The 14,546-nt window shown below is 37.3% G+C and overlaps 1 protein-coding gene across 2 annotated transcripts in view; it reads right to left on the reverse strand.

Annotated features, from left to right (window-relative positions):
• AHR (aryl hydrocarbon receptor) overlaps positions 1-14,546 on the reverse strand; it is a 41,022-nt gene that overhangs the window by 15,893 nt on the left and 10,583 nt on the right. Inside the window, exons 1-2 of one of the 2 annotated variants that reach the window (XM_036327984.1) lie at positions 14,218-14,235; positions 13,380-13,567 (exon numbers count right to left, since the gene is read on the reverse strand). In XM_036327984.1, coding sequence (XP_036183877.1) covers positions 13,380-13,382 — 3 coding nt within the window. In that variant the 5' untranslated portion in view covers positions 13,383-13,567; positions 14,218-14,235. Of the gene's footprint in view, positions 1-13,379; positions 13,568-14,217; positions 14,236-14,546 lie in introns of those variants that run through there. The other variant, XM_036327983.1, reaches the window with a different exon arrangement.

Here is a 14,546-nt window from a genome sequence, read left to right on the forward strand (position 1 = left end):
CTGAGTGGCCAATTGGAACTGAGCAAGAGGGCCAAACACGCCCTGGAGCCCTCCCGCGGTCTCTCCATGGCCGGCGGCCCCCATCAGGACTGGGCAAGACCGCGCCTGATCGCCGGCCAGGCCGAGGGACCCCACCCATGCACACATTCGTGCACCGGGGCACTAGTCATATAAAACCGTTTCTTGCTTGAAGTATATGTTCTGGTAAATCATCAAGCGCATGTGTCACACTGGAATCTCATGCCAAGTTCTTGCCTTTGCAGAACCTGAAACATATCTCTTTGAAAGAAGAGGCCAAAAGTTTGGCCTCTGCATATAACAACTGCAAAAGGCCAGAGAACAGATTTCCTTAGGCCAAAAAAATACTTTGAGGTAAATTAATTGATCTAACAGTTAATCAAGACCAAAGGAAATGCTTAATCTCTTCTCATTGAAAAGACTTTTTCTCTTTTTGTATTCTGTAAGTTTTGTTATTGCTGTTTGCTTTCTATTGGCCAAATTTGCTTAAATGCATTAAAAACCTCATGATGTCAGGATTAACTCCACTTCTTTTCCAAAATTTCCAGTATGTGGCACAATTTAAGAGTTATACCAAATATTAGTAAGTTTTCTATTAAAATGATATAAAAATGTACATACAAAACTAAAACTTTTACATTAGGAAATAATCTTGAAAATTGACACACTTAAACTCTCTAAATTACCTTAGTAGGGATCTTTTAAAATTAATTTTTAATCAATAGAATTGATGTTAGTTCCAACTAGAGCTATTGGGCCACTGAGAAGATGAATAAGAAATGAAAGAAACTATTCATCTCAAAGTAATTTACAATTTGTTTTTAGCCTTGTATTGGGGATATTAGCCAATGTAATTAGACATTAGACAGACTGCCTTTAAGTAGGGAATCTAAGCTATGGAAATAAAGAACTAGAAAAGACTGTCAAAAATATTAAGCACCAAATGAGATTTAATTAAAGTATTACAGGAACTTGAGACAGAAAAGAAGAGACTTGTTCTAAACAGCAGCGCCTACCATTCTAAATGTTGGCAGGATATTTTAATATGTACTACTACTGCATAAGTAGGAAAAGTGACAAGTACGTTTTGGGGAAGGATCACTGGAGGGCACTTGGAAAAACAAACAAATGTTTCTGTTGCTCTCATATTCAAGGTTAATAATCAATAAAGGATTTAAGTAAATATTTTGCAAAGCTGAGTCCAGGAAGGGTGAACTCCCTTTCCATTGTCATTTAAAATGTGATGTTTTAGAAAACTTATTTTATGTCCTGGCCTTTCAACTCCAGCTATGTAATTTATGCCTTCCATGAAGTTTGATCTCTCAGATATCATACCTACTACCTCTCCCTTCTTAAAATTACTAGAAGCTATAGTAATACTACTCACTTTCACATCCATTTCATGCCTTGATTAGAAAGCAACAGAAGAGTCAGAAAGTGACCTAGGGGACTGTCATCAGTGCCTCTTCCTAGCATCTGAGTGGCCTTGAGTAATTTCCTCAGTAGTAATATACCTACTGAGCACACATTGTATGTCAAGCCGTTTGCATGTGTATTATATCTTATTTAATGTTCATAATAGTCCTATGAGACTGGACGTTCTTGACCTTTCAATATATTCGGAAACTGAGATTTATGGAGGTTAAGAACCATTTCCAAGGTCATAGAGCTCTAAGTGGCAGAGCCTGGATTAGAGGTCTCCTGACCCTGAATGTGTGTGCTATTATTAACCACTTACCACACGTCTCCCTCTGCTAACTCCCTTCGACCTTTAGTTTCCTCATCTTTAAATGAGGACAGTGATAGATCTGGAGACAAATTCTTGTGAAGGCTAAACTAACATGTGGAGTACCTGGGTGATAAGACCTAGAATCTATAACTCACAGCTATATGCTGCGTTTACACACCCTCAAACCATTATGGAAAGCTAACACTAAGTGCACACCAAGAATAGGGGAGTATTTTCTCATCGCTAAGCAGAGTGTATTAAGGAGTATCCAGTAGGACTTCTGTGATACCCACAATGTTATCTACAATGAAGATTTGAAAGTACTACAAAACAGTAAATTGTTATAAAAACTATATGCCTAGTCAGATGCATAAGGACACTTTAACACCATACCATGGGAATTAAATACACGATAGTTAATAGAAAGAAAATGTAATCTCTTACAAAAAGCCACCAGCTGATTCTGCTACTTGGGGAGCATTTGTGTACTAAGCAGACATTTGTTAAAATCCCATCTGTGGGATTACCACACCTTCCGAAGTGTGCAGATGTGACATTGAACATTCAGTGGAATCTTATCTAATAAAAGAGAAACATGCAAATTGACCGTACCTCCACTACACTCACAAGTCATGCACACAAGCCATGCCCACAAGCCAATTAGAGCAGCTATAGGCAAATTAACCCAACCAAGATGGTGGCCAGCAGCCACGGAGCTTGGAGCAAGCAGGAGGCTTGGTTGCCCTGGCGATGGATGAAGACAAGCTTCCCGCCTGCCCTGGCCAGCTGTGGGCTCTGCTCAAGGCAACAAAGTACCAATTATAGAAGATAAATAAATCCCAGATAACTGCTTCTAGCCAGCCTCCACTGGGAGCTTGGGTGGCTGGAGGCTGTGGCCAGCCTGCAAACAGCCATCAGCCCCTCACCCAGGATGGCCACACCCTCATGGGGTGAGGGTCCCTGCTGGGGGGCTTCGCCAGCCTGAAAACAGCCATCAGCCCCTCACCCAGGCTGGCCAGGCACCCCAGCGGGGACTCCCACCCTGAAGGGTCTGTGGCCAGCCTGCAAACAGCCATCAGCCACTCACTCAGGCTGGCCAGGCACCCCAGCAAGACTCCCCACTCCCTGAAGGGGGTGTGGCCAGCCTGAAAATGGCCCTCAGCTCCTCACCCAGGCTGGGCAGGCACCCCAGCGAGACCCCCACCCTGATCCGGGACACCCTTCAGGGCAAACCAGCCGGCCCCCACCCATGCACCAGGCCTCTATCCTATATAATAAAAGGGTAATATGCAAATTGACCCTAACAGCAGAACGACTGGGAATGACTGGTCACTATGACACACACTGACCACCAGGGGCCAGACGCTCAATGCAGGAGCTGCCCCTGGTGGTCAGTGTGCTCCCACAGGGGGAGCTCTGCTCAGCCACAAGCCAGGCTGATGGCTGCCAGTACAGTGGTGATGGTGGGAGCCTCTCCTGCCTCCTCAGCAGTGCTAAGGATGTCTGACTACAGCGTAGGCCTGCTCCCTGCTAACAAGTGGACATGCCCCAAGGGCTCCCAGGCTGCAAGAGGGATGTCTGATTTGTCAGCTTAGGCCCAATCCCCCAGGGAGCGGGCCTAAGCCAGCAGGTGGACATCCCCCGAGGGGTCTCAGACTGCGAGAGGGCACAGGCCAGGCTAAGGGACGCCCCCCGAGTGCACAAATTTTTGTGCACCGGGCCTCTAGTACTAAGATAATAAACTAAAATTATTTCAACTATTTCTTCACTGAAAGATCAATGAAGTACAAGTAAAACTTTAATTGATGATGGGATTTAAGTGTAAATATATTAAGCTTATCAAATTGTCCCATTACAGACAGATTCAAGTCTTATTCCCACATGCATTTAACCATATCCATATTTCCTAGTACGGCACTTTTCTTCCTTATACATCTAAGCTCAGATTTCCATTTCTCCCTACTAGCCAAGTATTTCCTCTCCAGGAACACGCTCTGAATTGTTAGAGAAATTCAAGAGGAAGAAATATTGGCATGTGGTAAACTATATTTTGTATTTTGTTACTATAGTTTGCATTTAAACAGAATGAGGACATGATAAACGTCTTGCCAGGGAAAATCATAAGCCTTTTAAATATCTAATTGTTGCTATAAATTCAATTTATTTTATAATAATATTTATCATCTCCTTTATTACTTCAGGAAGGAAAAGTTAAATTCCATTCCCACACTGATATAAGCATTAAAGAAAGCAAAGCTATCACATAAAATTCAACTACATAAACTTTTATAAATGAGGTAGGGTTAAGTAATGCAGTATTTAACAAAAAGGAAAACATATTTGGTTTAGCAAGCATACTGTAACCATACTTTCCACCCTTACCAAAGCAAACTATGTCACTTGTCCCTGAACAAAGTGTCTAGAGTGTGTGTGACACTTCTGAAACACAGAGAGGGTGATAAATTATTACGTATTATATCAAAAAGGCTGAAAAATATAAAATTAAAATACAAAATTAATTCCGCAAAGGGATTCTCAGATTATATTAATATCAGGTCCATATGTCTCACCTATATTCAACAACAGCAAAGTTCTCCATTAAAAAAAGTAAAATATCATTATTCTGCAAAAATTCTTTATCATTGGTATAACAATTTTAATTGTAACATATCCTTCACAAATCTCTTATTTTTAGGACAAATCCACTACCAACTCAAAACATCAGGCAGGCAAGCACTTTTACTGTCCTGAGAGGACGAAGACAACGTGGACCATCAAGGTTAAAGGTCTTATTTAAGGCCACAAGATTAGTGAACTTAATTCCCTGCATGTCTCCTGCCTGCTGGTGCTTTGGTTACATAACACTCTCCCTGTACCACGCTGAGATAAAGAGAGGGAATGCTGCTTCATAACACACAGGTTAGATACCTGAAACTGGACACTGTCAAGAATCCAGCTGACACTGAAATATTCTCTAAAACTGACCATAAAAGGCACCCCCACATCATGTGGGAAAATTGAAGGCTAGAAGAAACAGAAAGGATTCAATACAGACAATTTTAGGTTGAGTTGAGCCAATTTAACTGCTTACCACCCACCGCTGACACCTGAATGGTTTGATGGCTTCTATGGACAACCAAGAACCAGAAGTTACTTTCTCTAGTATTATTTTTCTGTATGGACTTCAATTTCATTTTTGTTTACACTTTCATGTGCTGTTTTCTCTTTGGCCCTCTAATTTAAGAACTTGAAACATCAAATGAAAGCAACTTTAAGTGAACTCATTATCACCTTACCATGGTTTCATATTCCACACACACACAAATTTGCTTTCCTCTACCTCTGCCCATCATTAAGACATTTCATCTTTGGTATTATTCCTCTTATTCTGTATACTTTCCCTTGGAAATTTTTATAAGCTTCCACGGTTTAAAATATTAGTCCAACTATATTATAATGACTCCAAAATCTAAATCTCAGCCATGAACAAATAAATGAATTTGAGCTGCTGATTAAAACTAGTTGATCAAAAAGTGAAAAATCTGTAAGAGCAGGATTTAAAAATAACACATAAAAAGATTAGTAAATAAAAATTAGCCATGTGTGTCATTACAGGACTTAAAGTGATTGGTATATGAACACAGTTTCTAAAACACTGTAATGTGAAGATGTAATTTTCCATTAACCAGGTCACAAAGCATCACAAAAAAATCAAGTGATTTAAATACAGACATTTAAAACATGTATTTGGGAAAAAATAAAAACAAAAATCGCCTAAAGTTCGCTGGCTTTTAGTATTACCCCCCCTTTCCCCCCAAAGTAAGGATAAAGGATAAATTTATGACCAACTGGACCTTTCATGGCCAAGCAATTAAGGATCCTAGATTCATAAAACATTTGGTAACAATCAAAGAGAAAACCCATTAAAGTAATAAATTTAAAAGACAGGAAAGAAGCAAAACATGTAATAAAGGATGTAATGAGTTTGAATTACAGTTTAAATCTTTGATATATATTTGTCACTGTTTGGTTTTTTAAAAATGTGTCAAAGCAAACAAAAACACTCAGAGATGAAAGTAACCTATAGAAAATCATAAAATATTGAACTAATTCATAAAATCTAATGAACTTCACACTTTAAGTTAGAATATGGGATGAAAAAGATTATATTCCTGATCCAAAGAGTTTATATTATTAAGTGTAAGAGCCAAGATTTGAATACCACCTTAACCTGACTCCATATAAATGCTATTCTTTTTATTCATCCATCTTTCAATTTACATGAATTTGATTATATAAAGTTCATAAATTAAAATCCAAAAGAATCTCTAAATTTTATCATTTTAGTTACTAAAGGTGTCACAAATAGTATAGAGTTTCATATTTACAATGTGAATTCTGGGGGAAAAATACATAGCTGAATTACAATGTAAGAAGGCTAATGCCATGGGTAAATGAAACTGAACACTATTTGATGATTTCAAATGTGTTGATCTTTTAAGCAAACAAACCCACTTTGAACATTTCTAGAATTAGGAGAATACGAGGTATAACTTCCAGTTATAAAATAAGTAAGTTATGGAGATTGTAATGCACTGTATAGGGAATATAGTCAATAATACAGTAATCACTTTGTACAGTGACAGATACAAACCCATTTAACTTTATAAAATAACCCTTAAACGGCTTTTTATTTCATTCATTTTTACTGCTTGTTCAAGCTCATTCTTGGCATATATACATGCATATATATTTGTTTTTCAAGATAATGTTCTTGTTACAGATACCAGAACAGGACTGAAATCCAGGGAAACATGCAAGCAAAAGATGAATAAACACAATAGCTTTGTTTTAAAAACCCAACGAACCGAAATGAACTGTTAAAGCACCTACCAAAGGAAGACTAAGAGAGCTCAAATAATATTTAATTTAAAATAAAGTCAACAAAGCCCCACAGGAAACAGTGAAGTTGAATAAATGTTAACTGTTCTCACCCTCTCCTTACACAGCATTTTAGACTTAATGAGATTTAAAATATTCCAGTATGCAAATGATACACTTTATAAAATGGTGATTATTTTAATGATTTGAGACTCAGATTTTCCCCTACATTACCTAGTTTTGGCTCAGCGGATAGAGCGTCGGCCTGCAGACTGAAAGGTCCCAGGTTCGATTCCGGTCAAGGGCATGTACCTTGGTTGCCAGCACATCCCCAGTGGGGGCGGGGGGTGGGGGGGGTGCAGGAGGCAGCTGATTAATGTTTCTCTCTCATTGATGTTTCTAACTCTCTATCCCTCTCCCTTCCTCTCTGTAAAAAATCAATAAAATATATTTAAAAAAAATAAGCAGAAAACTATTCCCTTTGACATTTGCAAATGCAAGATTCTGGAATTAGAAACTCAGATCCCTAAACTTACTTTTGTCAGACTTAATGTAATTTGCACAAAAGCATCTTTCTGTTTCTTGTGGAAAGGAAAACGGTTTCCTTTCCACAAACTAAGTTTATTCATCTCGCTCTTTAAAGGGTCATACGAAATAACCCATGACTCAGACAGCATGGCAGATGTAAAAGATTTCACAGTTAATGATTACATTTTAAATGATGCAATACTCACTCTGAATATTTTACTAAATTATCAAATACTGCATGTCATTGATCCCTACTACTGTCTCATAGAAAGAAGACTTTTCTGTCTTTTTACCTCAGATATTTGTGTCTCAACAGAGAACATGGATTAGTTATTCCCAAATTTTTAATTCTGGGGATTGCTGTCCAAAAGGAGAATAATTTAACACAATACTTATATGATGAGGAGTATTTTAAAAGGTGATAATAAACTCTAATTCAAATTTTCATATGCTGAAATTACTCTTACTATCAATAAAACATTACCTTACCTATTCAGATTGGTCAACAAGACCAGTGCCCACTGTCTCATCCTGACATGAAGAGGGACAGTAGAGGAGGAACCTACTCTCTCTGAAGATCAACCAGTTTCAAAGGCTGGATTGTAACTACCCACATCCTACTCTCTCTTAATAAACTATTATTGATCACAGTCATGAAGTTATTTAAACTTAGTAAATGTTTTCCATCTCAGAGGTATTTCAGTTTAACACTCATTTTGTGGTTTGTTTCTTCCTTTTATGTTCCACTTATTATTATTATTATTCTTAAACAAGGATATTATCATCTTAACATTCTGGAATTCGGTGAGGTTTGAAGGTGACGTTAAGGGTTTTAGGACCTCTTTCAGTCTGCATCTCCAGCACGGAAGTGCACACACTCCTAGGGTCACAGCTCCACTTGCCCACTTAGCTGTCCTCGGCTCCCTGCTGCTGTGACTTAATCTCTCCTGAGAGGTGAAAACTTGCACTGACAGTGTTTAATTGCCAACATCAGAAAACAGCAATTTTGGATTTCTGTTATTTGCTAAAAACAGAAAGAATCTCCAGAAATACTTCAAAAATATAATAATTTAGAGAAGTCTTTAAAAAATAAGAATAAGCAAGGAGGAATATAAGGTAACACAGAAGAGCAGTGCTACTTAGGGAAACTAACTAGAACTTAAGCAGCTTCTACTGTTTTAATTAATACATTATTTCTATTATTAGTATATTACTAATCCCAAAACTTGTCTGAATGTGTCCACTGTGCAGAATTAAAAAATAAACTATCACCTTATTCTTGAACTTTTCATGTCTCAAATTTGCAAAGGAGGTGATATTTTAAATCCAGAGGCCTATGTGTACATCCCATCGATGCTGACAAAATAAAAAATGTAACAAGACTGCCAGACTGCTGTGAAGTACAAAAGGAACATCCAGCAAAGAAGAAAAGGTGCAGTGGCCCAGGAACAAGATGATAAATATAAAGCGATGGCAAAGGAATACAGAGGATAGCTAAGGAAGGCACAGGGCAGTCTGAAAGCACCAAGAAAGGAGAAAGTGATACTAGTCAGTTCAAAAGAGATGATAGAGATTTGACATTTGAGTCCTTGAATACGCCTACATGTCTCACTGTCCAATCCAGCCAGTCACAGACCATGTAAGAACTCTGACTGCAACAATTCAATAAAACAAATTATTTCTTGCATCTGGATATTTATAGACAGAGAATAAACTAATTGGTACAACCAACAATGGCAAATTGGCTAAACAGAAAGATTATCTGGAAATTAGAGGCCTGGTGCACAAAGTTCATGCACTGGGGGGGGGGGGGGGGTTGGAGGATCCCCTCAGCCCAGCCTGCACCCTCTCCAATCTGGGATCCCTCGGACATCCCTCTCACAATCCGGGACTGCTGGCTTTCAACCGCTTGCCTGCCTGCCTGCCCCTAACTGCTTCTGTCTGCCAGCCTGATCACCACCTAACTACTTCCCTGTCAGCCTGATCGATGCCTAACTGCTCCCCTGCCAGACCAGTTACCCCCAAACCCCCAACTGCCCTCCCCTGCTGGCCTGGTCTCCCCCTACTGCCCTCCCCTGCCGGCCTGGTTGCCCCTAACTTCCCTCCCCTGCTGGCCTGGTTGCCCCTAACTGCCCTCCCCTTCAGGCCCAGTCGCCCCCAACTGCCCTCCCCTATTGGCCTGATTGTCCACAAATGCCCTCCCCTGCCGGCCACCTTGTGGTGGCCATCTTGTAACCACATGGGCGCGGCCTTCTTGTGTGAGGGTGTGATGGTCAATTTGCATATTACCTATTTATTATATAGTATTATTATATAGGATAGTAAAAAAAATTAACATCTTAAACAAGCCCCAGAAATATATGTGTAAACACATCAATCTAGAATATTCAATATGAATTTTACATTGCTTTTCAGACATAAGTTAATGAAATTAAGTTAATAAACATTTATTGAATGCCTACTATGGGGTGGGCATTGTTTTAAGTGTTTAAGATATTGTTAAGGAACTTCCATTCAAGTGGTAGAAATAGGCAATATCTGGCATGTTTAAGTGCACCTCCCAAATAAAGCACTATATTATAACATTTTTATAATGATTATGTCATCTGTAGCATCAGCAAAGAGTACAAACAGAAAAACGATTCTCTGAGCTTCACTGCCTAGAATATATATATAGTTCAAGAGTTTTTAAGGATTAAAAATTTTCTTTAAGTATGTCTTTAATTGAAGCCTGAACTAATAACACTTATTAAGTAGCAGTTAAGTAGTATTTTACTTCCCTTGAAAATACTCCTTAAATGTTGCATTACAAGTATTTAATGTACATTATTAAATATACTTTATGTCAGTTTCTGAGACACTAGATCTTAAGCTATTAGGGCAGGAATGTTTTTCCCGTTTCTTCTTTGTGAATTCAGAACCCACACAGGGTTTAAAATAAAGCACAATCTTGAATTACAAAATTTATTATAAAACAATTTAATTTTAATAGTGTCAAAGAAGTGCTTCTAACCTTAACTGAAAAATGGCTATCTTGTTCAAGCACTTCTCTTGTTCAAGCACTTCTGTTATATTTTAGAAAGTTTTAATTAAATATGTATAAATATTAGTGTTGTACTTAAAAACTTTTAAGTACTGCTTAAGCAGGATAGCAGAGCCCCAAAGTTTAAGAAGATCCATCCAAGTTAGATTATTTAAACTTGCAATAAATAGATGTATTTTCTTGGAAAAATATCTATTGTTACAGTAAAACTTGAGTTTCCTTTCTAATAAGATTGTATGATTACTCGTTTATATTGTTCTTTCCGCAGGAATTCACACACCCCCTGTTTGCATCCTGTTATTCACTTGGAGCTTCCCTTAACCTCACTAGACTGTTTCCCTAATAGTGGTTTTAGCACACAGAAATCCTACTGACTGCCGACAGTTTGCATTTAGTATGCCTTCAGGTCATAAGGATTACCTTAAAATTTTACCCTGTGTTCTCTCAAAAGATTGCATTGCCATCCTAGACCACTGGACAAGACTTTGGGATCCTTATTCTACTGATTTCTTTCCCCCCTTACCTTCCATCTAACTCTGTTCTTATACTTGGCACAACCTAAGAAACTGTTTAGTGTACGCTTGCCACTGAAACACAAGAAAACACATTTGTCATCTTCCTCAAATTTTGTACATTTGGATTTGTCTTTCTGAAGGCAAAGTAAACAATGTTTCTAAAAGTTAATTCAGGGTTTTATCAAGGCCATATTAAATCATTGCCTCAGATTCATCTAGGCTGCTTATTAAAAATACAGAGTCCTGATTTCAACATAGAACTTATGTAGAATCAGCATAAAAGGGGCATGCCCTAGAATGTGCATTTTTTAACAAGCTCTTCAGGCTATTCTGAAGCACAATAAAAACCAGTAACGCAAAGGACCTATAATTCAAGATAATATAACCGATTAAGGAATGATGCAAATAGGGGAATGAGAAACTACTGTCAAATGTACTGAACCAGAATAAAAAATAAAGTCAGTAACAGCTAAGAACTCCTTTGTAACAACTAAGAACTCCATAATGAGCCTGCTAACTATGACATTCTTTGAAACTCCTTGAGGTACTGAACATGACACAAGTCTAATCATGAAAAAAAAAGTATGTAAATGTATACATTAAATATACATATATATTAATGTGTGTATGTGTGTATGCATGCACAGCCTAGAAAGCAAGAATTATGTAAGTATTAAATAGCACACTGACTACACACCCACTAAGCAGCTTCGGTTCTGCTCCACTACTAAACGGGGAACAACTTGTACATTTTTTTCTCTCTCTATGTAATATATCGTTTGATTTCTCATTATAGAGCAGCAGGAAATGAAAAGGCAAAATGACTCACATCAATAAATCTTTATCAGAGTCAAGGAATACTAATGCCTTCCTGGCTTCCAGACTGTTCACTAACTCTCTAACTCTTAGTGCAGACAGAGACCACACCTTACATGTCCTGGAACCCGACCACAAGGCCAAGCAATTAGCACAGCAAGTGAAGAAATGCTGGAGGTCGGGACAGCATTCTGTGAAGCTTGGAGTGGCCTCGGGGTACAGTCAACCACAGGGGCTCCTAAACGTCCACATGCAACATCTAGCCCCACCATCAGAGTGTGTGATGCCCTAGGTCTTGGGTGGGGCCCAAGATCTGACACTGCTTACAGTTCCCAGGTGATGATGCTAATCTGCTTGTCTGCAGACTACACTCTGAGCACTCTGGATCTAGGGAAAAATTCCCAGGTTTTTGCCATGTAAATGGTTCCCAGAAAAGAGAAGTAATTGAGACACGGTCAGGAAAAACAATATAGGGAATCTGGAAATGGGTTCTAGTTCCAACTCTCTCATAAAATAGCTATACAGCTGATAAACACACACAATATACACCAATGAGTATCACATAACTCATCTAGAAGATGAAGGGTCTGATACAGATGAAAACGGAAAATTCAAAGACTTTTTATATAAATCAGAGAAATTATTAGCTTCAAACCCATGTTTATTGCCGAGATCACAACCATTAAACCATATAGCTTTTATCCAAAATAAAAAACAAATAGCAAGCAAACAACAAAAAATAAAAAAAGATGCTCAGATTGAACACATCAAACCATCTAAATATAAACCTAAAAGGAAATAACTGTTTCACCATATTCTAAACACAAATTACAAATTCAAGTATCTGCACATGGGACCAGGGCAGAAGTATCAGCACCATCTGAAAGCATGTTAGAAATGCAAAATCTCTGGCCATACTTAAACCTACTGCATAAAAACCTTCCTCTTTCAAGATTCCTAAGTGATTTGTAAGTACACTGAAGTGTGAGACACACTGACAGGCCACTGAGATTTTATTAATCCTTTACTGTTTGTAAAATAACATTATACATTTAAAACACTGAACATTTCCTGAAAAAAATCTATTTCTGACATATAAACAGATAAAAATAAATGAATAAATGATTTAAAATGATAAGACACATTGAAACATTTCAAACAAAAACTTCCATTTTAAATGCTTCATGAAGAGAAAATACTGTATGATTAAAAGGTAACAAATATCACCTAGCTCAAATCCCTAACTTTGCAGCTGGGTACACTGAGGTAGGAGGCTGCTTACTAGTTGGACTGAATGGAGACTGAAATCCAATTCCATAAACTCCTATAATGAAATGCCCTTTTCAGTGGAAAAGAAAACTTTTAATTACATGTTCCTAGATGAACATACAGTTAATATAAAACAGAAGTATACATAATTTTGAAAGGATAAATGAAATGACCTATCTATAAAAACATACTGAAGGAAATCCATAGTAGTTAATATGTGTTTTACTCTTTCCATTAAAAAAAAAGAGAGAGAGAGGGGGAGACTTCCAAAAAGTAAATTGGAAAAATAAGTGGAACTGGAAACTGACATACTTAATATGAGCATATGTTCCAAATACATAATTATCAAAGAATGACACCACATTATCATTTAGTGGCAGCATCTGTTTAATGAATAAATCTGGAAAACTGACTTTTGGAAATATGAAAAATTTGGCTTTGCTACTTAAGTTTTATTATACAGCAATAAACAAAACTTTTTCACATATGGCTAATTTTTGCAGTTTTCAACACAGAAGCAGCCAAATTCAACGTAAGTATTTTATAAGCGATTATAGAAAAATTAAAACCTTTGTCTTACCATCAAAGAAGCTCTTGGCTCTTAGGTAACTGACACTGAGCCTAAGAACGGAAAGTTTGTCCAGCTTATTAATAACATCTTGTGGAAAAGGCAGCAGGTTCGCCAAACGGTCCAACTCTGTATTGAGTCGGTCTCTATGTCGCTTGGAAGGATTTGACTTGATTCCTTCAGCTGGGATTGGCTTGATGCTGAAAAACAAACAAAATGTCATGAAATACTCTAAAATATATAAAGCACAATTTTCAATTACCTTATAGCATCTCCTCAAATATTTCTCTCATAAAACAAACATCTGAAGTCTACTTTCAGTTTACATGAATCCTTTCAAAATGGTCCTTTCTTTATCTTAATTAAGCAAAACAAGGGATGGGTAAAATTCTTCATAATGTTTTTATTAAAAGCTTATGAATCCATGATAGGACTAAGTATATCATATATACTTCATACTTCATATAATTCAGACATTTGTGGTACAGTGGTTTCCAATTAACTAATCTACTAGGATTTTATTTCCTTTAAACACAACCATTGTTAAGGAAAGGAAAAAAAATCTGTAATAAATTATGTGAAAATCATGCTTTGCAATCTGCTGGAAGCATTTTGGCATCATTTATGTTGCAGATAAATAAGAGCAACCCTAAAAAAAATTATATTCAAAACCCCAGCTTCCTATATTTAACAATTTCATCCTGTTAGTGACAACTTCTCAAAACTCTTTGGCACCTCCAGATGCTCCTAATGCCATCTAATGTGTCTTCCAGTATTAAAAGAAGAAAACATCTGACTTTAGATATTTACATTTGTTGAATGACAAATATTAGAAGTTTACTGTGATTACTGGCAAATCTTGCTTCTGACTGGTCAGTAATTCTACTTTATTAACATCCATAATTTGTGCCCCAATTAGAAAATTCAATGACATCCCAACATTTAGTTATGATTTTCATCTGAGAGAAAAGAAACTTATGGTTACAAGTAGAACTTGAGTTTAGAAATGAGAAGCTGGACTACTTTACACAAAAGCCTTAGTCAGAAATTCACTATGAAAAGTGAATTGATAGATCATTAGACAATCATGCTGAAATACAGAGAAGCTATTAAAAAACCAAAGTAATTTTAAGATCATGCCTGCACCTTTCCATTTGACAGAACAGTTATCTTGAGAGT

The sequence above is a fragment of the Myotis myotis genome, unplaced genomic scaffold (genome assembly GCF_014108235.1).
Source record: "Myotis myotis isolate mMyoMyo1 unplaced genomic scaffold, mMyoMyo1.p scaffold_m19_p_11, whole genome shotgun sequence".
Taxonomy (NCBI): Eukaryota; Metazoa; Chordata; class Mammalia; order Chiroptera; family Vespertilionidae; genus Myotis; species Myotis myotis.